General features: G+C 43.6%; 1 protein-coding gene across 1 annotated transcript; it reads left to right on the top strand.

Moving 5' to 3' along the window:
• The first annotated feature begins 610 nt into the window (after positions 1 to 610).
• Positions 611 to 9,416, top strand: LOC141047095 (uncharacterized). The gene is made up of 7 exons (XM_073542059.1): positions 611 to 673; positions 1,479 to 1,628; positions 1,758 to 1,937; positions 2,021 to 2,144; positions 2,228 to 2,325; positions 2,524 to 2,614; positions 7,850 to 9,416. Exons 1-7 carry the CDS (start codon positions 626 to 628, stop codon positions 9,289 to 9,291), a joined length of 2,133 nt encoding a protein of 710 aa, XP_073398160.1. The 5' UTR covers positions 611 to 625; the 3' UTR covers positions 9,292 to 9,416.
• Positions 9,417 to 9,686: the final 270 nt, after the last annotated feature.

The following is a 9,686-nucleotide window of genomic DNA, read 5'->3' on the forward strand; positions in this document are numbered from 1 at the left end:
CCACTCCGTACACCTCGTACACACACGGCTCCGCTCCGTACACCTCATACAGACGCGGCTCCACTCCGTACACCTTGTACACACGGAGCTCCACTCCGTACACCTTGTGCACATGCGGCTTCGCTCCGTACACCTCGTACACACACGGCTCCGCTCTGTACACCTCATACAGACGCGGCTCCACTCCGTACACCTTGTACACACGCGGCTCCACTCCGTACACCTTGTGCACACGCAGCTCCACTCCGTACACCTTGTGCACACGCGGCTTCGCTCCGTACACCTCGTACACACATGGCTCCGCTCCGTACACCTCGTACACACTCGGCTCCGCTCCGTACACCTCGTACACACGCGGCTCCGCTCCGTACACCGCGTACACACACGGCTCCGCTCCGTACACCTCGTACACACGGCTCCGCTCCGTACACCTCGTACACACACGGCTCTGCTACATCCACCCTGTAAACCCCTCCTGACTCCACACAGAAACTTCCCCTCATCCAGCACCATGACAACCAGCACAGCAGAGTCCTGCACACACTGAGGCCCCTGATCATGTGACCCCTGACTCCTCCCCTCCTGTGACCTCATCACAGGTCCTGTGTGCACAGAGCTGCCATATATGTGGCAGACGCTCCTGGACCTTCTGCTTTCTGGGCCGGTTCCTCCTGTGAGTCGTATTAACCCTTTCGGTCCCTGTTATTCTTTCCTTAGTTTCCCTGTCTCTGTGTTTCGGGTCGTTGTTCTGTTCGAAGACCCAGCCTCCACCCATCTTCAATGCTGTTACTGAGAGAAGGAGGTTGTTGGCCAAAATCTCCCGATACATGACCCCATCCATCCTTCCTTCAATACGTTGCAGTTGTCCTGTCCCCTTTACAGAAAAGCCCCGCCAAAGTGTGATGTTTCCCCCACTAGGCTTCACGGTTGGGACTGTGTTCTTGGGGTTGTAAAAAGAAAAGGGGGAGACAGGGCGCTTCCAATGCGTAGGTCTGTATGGAAAGTAGTACCCATATATTACATATAGATAGAAGATTCCAGTGCGGGGAAGACGGGAAACCTTCATATAGACGGCCGGTGGGGATGGAGGCAGTGACCGACTCTGGCCAAATCTGTCTCTAGAGCCGCAGTAGAAGATGAAGATGTCGTCCTCATCATGAAGGAGTTATTTCCCATGTCGCGTGTAATGAATCTCTCCTGCAGTATTGCTAATGCCGATTCCAGTGTCGGTAATGAGACGAGAATTAGCGTTATGGAAGATGAGTCTATGAGGAACGTGTTCAGCTGCCGACTCCGAGGAGGAAACTGCTTGTTGTCTGTGGCCTAAATATATAGGTTTTATTAGTAGATGTCAGGGAAGAAAACTAAACACTGTAAGATAATAAATCTCCTCATATGTTTCCCTTATTATCTCCAGTAATTGTATTATTACACAGGATTCTTATGATGTTACATCAGATCATCTTCTTCTCATTCAGGTCTCTACAATATCGGATCCTCTCAGTGAAGATCTTCTACAGAAGAGAATTTTCCTGATTTACCCATCAAGGATGGATATGGACAGAGACAAGATGGCGGAGAGGATGTTACACCTCACCCTAGAGATCCTCTTCCGTCTCACTGGAGAGGTGAGAGATTCTGATGACGTCACATTACATCATTCTTATCTATGGGAATAACAGATGGACAGAACTGGAGAGGTGAGGACTCTGGAAATGTCTGGAGTGAGATTTATTAATGTGTCTCTCCATAACCAGGATTACACAGTGGTGAAGAAGACCTCTAGTGATCGCTGTCAGGACCCTGTGTCTGAGGGATGGGGAAGACCCCTGAGCCCAATCACGGGGCCTCCACCTCACCCCCTGATCCATGAGGACATCAATGACCAGAAGATTCTAGAACTCATCTACAAGATGATTGAGCTGCTGACTGGAGAGGTGACACTGCTGGGAATGCTGGGACATTATACAGTAACACTATGAAGGGATCGGGGGGATGACGGTATCATTGTATGTGTCAGGTTCCTATAAGGTGTCAGGATGTCGCTGTCTATTTCTCCATGGAGGAGTGGGAGTATTTAGAAGGACACAGAGATCTGTACAAGAACGTCATAATGGAGGTTCCCCGGCCCCTCACATCTCCAGGTAATAGACAGGACTAAATACACACGGCCTATAATTATCTGTATGTAGAGAATGAATTCAGTCCCTGTATGTGTTTCCTCCAGATCTATCCAGTAAGAGGACAACACCAGAGAGATGTCCCCGTCCTATTCTTCCACAGGACTGTAACCAAGAAGATCCCAATGTTTCTCAGGATCATCAGGTAGATGGAGAGAAGGTGTCAGGAGATCTCCCCTATGATGTGTAGACGGCTGTGAAGGTCTTGTGCTCAGTCTTGTTTTATCCACCAGTATTATATGTTTTATACTTGTGTAATGAGAACGGTGGAGATGGCAGGATTAGAGCTGATCATAGATGGGACTTCTCCATCTGTCGGTGACTTTTACAATATTTGTTTCAGGGTGAAGATCTGACCCATATTAATACTACAGAGACATATGTGAGGGGTGATGAGTGGTGTAAAGAGGAGATTCCCACATATGACTACCCAGGTGAGTAGTAACCACTGAATGCAGAGAAGTCACAGATTCCTCTCAGTCACCGGCTGTGGCTGCTTTATCGGTGGTGTAGTCGTATTACCATGATCACCATTTTGCCTCTAGACCACAACATTCTCCTCCACCCAAAACTGTTCCAATGACTTTGGGCATTGAAAGCCCTTTTCTATAGAACTTACAACCTGGAGGATCAACCTACCTGTAATATACATTTATTCCCGCCTGCAGGAGATGTGTTGGCTCCAGCCCTGGTGTCATGGATTCAATCCTCGTCATACATTACATTGTTTTTGAATTCAGATTCCTGCACAATCTCTCCTGAAATGGGGAGCAATATTATTTCCTCTAATCTTCTGCTCAGGATTCATAGTAGCTCCAATGGTCCACCATAAATGAGGGCAACTCTGGTTTACTGTTGTGTAATCTGTATTTGTAGTTTTCAGTTAATGAGATTCTCGTGCTCTGGGGTGGGGCTGTGGGTGGGGCTTTATGTGGTGCTCTGATTACATATTCATCTATATTGGCTTATGACAGGTCGCTGATCCCTCACTGACCTGCCCCCATTATTACATAATGCATATAATAGCATTGATATTATTGGTGATAATGCCTATAATATTGTGGCTATTGTGAGGCTTAGAAAGAAATTACATCCAGCACAATGTCACCGGTGATGGCGGCGCCTGCGCAGTAACATCTATATCAACTATATCAAATTTTTTTGTTAGGAAGTTATAAGAGTTAAAAGTTAAACAGCGATTTATCATTTTTACAACAAAATTTACAAAACCATTTTTTTAGGGACCACCTCACATTTGAAGTGAGTTTGGGGGGTCAATATGACAGAAAATACCCCTAAGTGACACCATTCTGAAAACTGCACCCCTCAAGGTGCTCAAAACTACATTCAAGAAGTTACTTAACCCTTCCGGTGCTTCACTGGAATGAATGGAATGTGGAAGGAAAAAATAAACATTTACTTTAATTTTCTTTCACAAAAATTTTCCTTTAGCCCTATTTTTTTTTTTACTTTCGCCAGGGTAACAGGTCAAAATGGGCTATACGTTTTGTTGTGCAATTTCTCCTGAGCATGCCGATACCCCATATGTGGGGGAAATCTACTGTTTGGGCGCACGGCAGGGCTCGGAAGGGAAGGAGCGCCATTTGATTTTTTGAATGTAAAATATGCTGGAATAATTAGTGGTTGCCATGTCGCGTTTCGAGAGCCCCTGATGTGCCTAAACAGTGGAAACCCCCAACAAGTGACACCATTTTGGAAACTAGACCCCTTAGGGAACTTATCCAGATGTGTATTGAGCACCTTGAACCCACAGGTGCTTCACAGAAGTTTATAACATGGCGCCATGCAAATAAAAAAAAATACGATTTTTCACAAATAAATCTTTTTAGCTCCATATTTTGCATTTTCATAAGGGTAACAGGAGAAATTGCTCCATAAAATTTGTTGAGCAATTTCTCCTGAGCACGCCGATACCCCATATGTGGGAAAATACTACTGTTTGGGCGCATGGCAGAGCTTGGAAGGGAAGGAGCGCCGTATTGGAGAGCAGATTTTGCTGGAAGTGTTTGTGGGTGATATGTCACATTGTCAGAGCCCCTGAGGTGCCAAAATAGCATAAGCCCCCAAAAGTGACCGCATTTTACCAAATACCTCCCTGAATGAATTCTTCTCGTGGTGCAGTGAGTATACTGACACCACTGCTGTTCCATAGAAAATTATACCATTGGGCAGTGAAGAAAAAATAATTGCTGTATTTTTCGGACTATAAGACGCACCCCAAATTTTCAAAGGAAAATAGGGGAGAAAAATGTGCAAAATGGGGGTCCATCTTACATCCGAATTCAGCTTACCGGGGGGGGGTGGAATCAGCACAGGTGCAAGAGTGGTCACAGACGTTGTTCGGTGGTCCAGGCTGGTGCGGTGGCCTCCGGAAACTCCCATTCCAGGCTGGTGTGGCAGCGGTGCTCTGTGCTGGGGCAGTGGCAGTGGCAGCGTTCTGTGCTTGGGTGGAAGTGCTCTGCGCTGGGTCGGCAGCGCTCCACCTGTGGCGGCGGCAGCACTCTGTGCTGGGGCAGCGGCACTCTGTGCTGCGTGGGGGGCTTTGCCGCCATTTTGTCAAAGCCTTAGGCCCCTGCAGCTCCATTGCTGTGATGGCCTCCGGGAGAATGGCAGCTGGGGGCGGTGCATGCTCAGATTTAGATCTCGGCAACGAGATCTCGGGGCGAGATCTGAATCTGAGCATGCGCCGTTCACAGCGGCCATTTTTCTGGAGACCACCGCATCGTAGCAATGAAACTGCAGGGGTCTCTGGACTTTGACAAAATTCCAGTGGAGCCCGACACGCAGCACAGAGCGCAGCCGCCACAGCATTTGTAAGTAAATTCCTACTATAAGACACATCCCCATTTCCCCACTAAATTTTTTGGCAAAAAGTGCGTCTTATAGTCCTAAAAATATGGTACATTTTTATCCCTAAATGTTGTTTTAACCCCAGATTTTACATTGGAAATTAGGTAGATAGGTAAATGGTCACTACACCCAGAGATGAATTCACAGAGGGGGGTCATTTCTAATTCCCAGAGGGGTGTCATTTCTAAAATGGGGTCACTTCGGGGGGATTCTGCTTTTATGGCACTTTGGAGAGCCGCTAAGTGCCAGAACAACAGAATCCCCCCTGAAGTGACCCCATTTTGGAAATGACACCCCTCTGGGAATTCATCTATGGATATAGTGACCATTTTCACTACATGGATGATTTCCAGAAACTCGTAGTGGAAGTTTTAGAGCAAAAATTGCAAAAATGTCATTGTAGTGCCCAATATATTGTGCCCAGCTTGTGTCTCTGGAGACCTCCCCCCACCTACCCCCGGAAATTGTTAAGTCAGCTCTACTCAAATGTGTCTGTCACTAAATAATCCAAATGCTTGAATGTCAAAACAGTTCAAAAACGTGGTTCTGTGTGTAAGATTGTAAAGCCGTCATGGAGGCATAAGGCTGGCAATGATGGGCATTGTGGGTAATAATAGCGGGGATCATGCCTCATTCCTCTCTAGGAGCATACACGACATCTTCTCTGGGGGTTCTTTCTTGTTTCAGTTACTGGAATGAGTGCAATAAAATGTCGCTCAGTGAGTCTTCTCACATCTTCACATTCTAAAGGATTGGCGGGGACAACATTTTCAAAAACAAGATTTTCAGTGACCTTTTCCTGATAATCAAGGAAAGTATCTGCATTTCCGGCTTTTTTGTATAACACAAAAGAATTATATGTGGCCACCTGAAACAAATACATGACTAACTTTTTATACCAGATATATGATTTTCTTGATACCTGGTATGGCTGTAGAACCTGATCTGCAAGGTCCACACCCCATATATTTGTTGTAGTCAATGACAGACACAGGTTTTGGAGTAGTGGATCCCTGTTGGTCTGCAGTGGCCCTTGTGGCATCTGTGTGGATCGAGCTCAGGATAAAAATATCTTTTTTATCCTTATACTTAAGGGCAAGCAGCTCTCCATTGTGTAAAGCCCCTGACTGCCCCTTTCGGAAATTTTCTTTGACCAATGATTGTGGAAACCCCTGATGGTTTTTGCGAATAGTCCCACAAGCCCCTATGTTATGTTCAACCAGACTTTTAAATAGAGGTATGCTGGTGTAGTTGTTGTCAACATACAGATTGTAGCCTTTTTGTAAAAAAAAGGCTCAAAACCATTTTTCCAGGTGTCCCCAGATAAGTAGGGCCTCCTGGTGGGTTTAGTTCGCTGTCTTTCCCCTCATAAACGTGAAAAGCCGATGTGTATCCGGTTTATCTCTCGCACATTTTATAGACCTTTATTCCGAACCTTGCCCTCTTAGAAGGAATAAATTGCTTGAGGTGCAGTCTTCCTTAGAATTTTACAAGGGACTCATCAATGGAAATGTTTTCTGTTGGGGTGTAGAGCTTTCAGAACTTTTCTGTCAAGTCTTTGATGATGTGTCTGATTTTGAATAGTCTGTCATGTTCTGGGGCATTTCTGGGCAGGCATTGACTATTGTCATTAAAATGCCAAAATCTCATGAGCCTTTCATAACGGGTCCTAGGAAGAACGGCAGAAAACATAGGGGTGGCTTGATCAGGGCAGTTGGACCAATAGGACAGAATGGTCATTTTTTTTTAACAAGTTCCATATTGAATGTAAGTCCTAAAATTTTTTTCATTTTTAGGACATTAGTTGGTGTCCATAAATTTGACCTAGCATAATAGGATCGTGGATTCTGGCTGATGAATTGGGACGCATATAAATTTGTAGGACAATATGCTCTAGAAAGCTATCTGTCAGAAACAAATTAAAAAAATTAATTGGTCCAAATTTTTCCACCTCCACGTTTACACCAGGAATGGCATTAAAATTATGGATGAATGGAGTAGCCGAATCCGAAGCCTCCCATCTGGGAAATGCTACATCAAGAGGCAAAGCCCCTTGGACACTGGTGTGCGCCAATTCACAAGCACTAGGGACAGCACTAGTACTGGGCATTGTTCCCTGAGTTGGAGACATTTCTCCAGAAGCGCTATTTGTCCTTCTTGTTGTACTGGTCCTTGTGTGTGAGGATGGACCAGAATCACTGCTCATTTCTGAGCTATCACTGTAGCTGCTACTAAAGCCCTCGAAATCCACATCATCATCTGACACTGCACTTTCTTCACTGTCAGACCATAAAAGTGCATAAGCCTCCTCTGCACCATAATACTGACCGGCCATTTTATTCGTTTTTATTTTTTTTCCCTGGAAATAGAAAACTCTGATGTGACCAAATTATTGGGGAGACAATTGAGAAAAGCCTAATTCTTCCCTAATTTTAGAATAAACCCTAACTATAGCATTAACTCTAACCTGACTTATCTGTTTTTCCATTGACAGATGATGGACCTGAGTGGGGACTTGTCTTTTGTGAGATGAGAATTGGTATTATTTTCGACTACATAACATTGATTGGTTTCTTTATATTCAATATTTGGGAGGCAGAATGAACCAACAGTTGAACACCACACACTACTGGTTCATCCAACAAGGTTTTTTATTAGACTGTGAACTGTCATTGTCTTGGGAAATAATTAAAGTTTTTTACATAGCTTTCCATTTTTATGGACAGTTTAAGTAGAAGTGTTCAAAAATATAAAACTCAAGGATATTTTATTAATAAAAATTATTTTTATCTTAGCAGATGACTGTACCAGGAGATCAGAGGGACAGCTGACATCTTCAACTTTTAAATCTGATGATCTTGAGGTCCTACAAGATACAACTGAAGTGATTGCTGTTACTCCTGATATATCATCATCCATTCACAGCAAAAATCTGTCATCTGATCCTATGAAACAGGTCCCATCTTCTGATTCATCACAGACTACTAAGGAAAATCAAAGTCACAAAAGAGGCATTAACAAACAAACTGCTCATTTAGCAAAGAAGCCATTTTCATGTTCAGAATGTGGGAAATGTTTTGCACATAAATCACTGCTTGTTACTCACCATAGAACTCACACAGGGGAGAAGCCTTTTTCATGTTCAAAATGTGGGAATTGTTTTAACCAGAAAGTGAGTCTTGATGAACACCATAGAGTTCACACAGGAGAGAAGCCTTTTTCCTGTTCCAAATGTGGGAAATGTTTTGCACGTAAAACACAGCTTGTTACTCACCATAGAACTCACAAAGGGGAGAAGCCTTTTTCATGTTCAGAATGTGGGAAATGTTTTAGCCAAAAATCAGATTTGGTTAAGCACCAGAGAACTCACACAGGGGAGAAGCCTTTTTACTGTTCAGAATGTGGGAAATGTTTTAACAATAAATCAGATTGTGTTAAGCACCAGAGAATCCACACAGGGGAGAAGCCTTTTTCATGTTTAGAATGTGGGAAATGTTTTACACAGAAATCAAATTTTGTTACCCATCAGAGAACTCACACAGGGGAGAAGCCTTTTTCATGTTCAGAATGTGGGAATTGTTTTAGGCATAAATCAGATTGTGTTAAGCACCAGAGATCTCACACAGGGGAGAAGCCTTTTTCATGTTCAAAATGTGGGAAATGTTTTAACCAGAAAGTGAGTCTTGATGAACACCATAGAGTTCACACAGGGGAGAAACCTTTTTCATGTTCAGAATGTGGGAAATGTTTTGTACGTAAATCAAATTTTGTTACTCACCATAGAACGCACACAGGGGAAAAGCCTTTTTCATGTTCAGAATGTGGGAAATGTTTTAGCCAAAAATCAGATTTGGTTAAGCACCAGAGAACTCACACAGGGGAGAAGCCTTTTTACTGTTCAGAATGTGGGAAATGTTTTAACAATAAATCAGATTGTGTTAAGCACCAGAGAATCCACACAGGAGAGAAGCCTTTTTCATGTTTAGAATGTGGGAAATGTTTTACGCAGAAATCAAATTTTGTTACCCATCAGAGAACTCACACAGGGGAGAAGCCTTTTTCATGTTCAGAATGTGGGAAATGTTTTAGGCATAAATCAGATTGTGTTAAGCACCAGAGAACTCACACAGGGGAGAAGCCTTTTTTATGTTCAGAATGTGGGAAATATTTTAACCAGAAAGTGCTTCTTGATCGCCATCAGAGCAGTCACACAGAGGAGAAGCCATTTTCATTTTCTTAATGTGGGACAAATTTTACTTGGAAATCAACTGTTAATAAACATCAGAGATGTCACATAGGTGAGAAGCCTTTTTTATGTTCATAATGTTGGAATAGTTTTAACCAAAATTAAATCTTTTTAAATGGGTTGTCTCTTGTCATTCCTCATGTTTGCTGACAGAAGGATAAAACTAAACCTTATTACTTCCAAATGTAAATCTATACCCATAATTCACCCCCTGAAGGTTAGTCGGAAAGTGACTAATAGAAAAAACATATACCCCACAGTTCAGTATATAGGGTGAGGTGACGTATACACACTCACTCTCCAAGCCTCTTATTACTATGAGTTTCATCGTCCTCACCAAAGACGACTCATTAAGAGACTATTTAATATTGGCATATACTCAAGCGAGA

Source organism: Dendrobates tinctorius, unplaced genomic scaffold (assembly GCF_039654945.1).
Source record: "Dendrobates tinctorius isolate UK_male_01 unplaced genomic scaffold, ASM3965494v1 ptg000126l, whole genome shotgun sequence".
Taxonomy (NCBI): domain Eukaryota; kingdom Metazoa; phylum Chordata; class Amphibia; order Anura; family Dendrobatidae; genus Dendrobates; species Dendrobates tinctorius.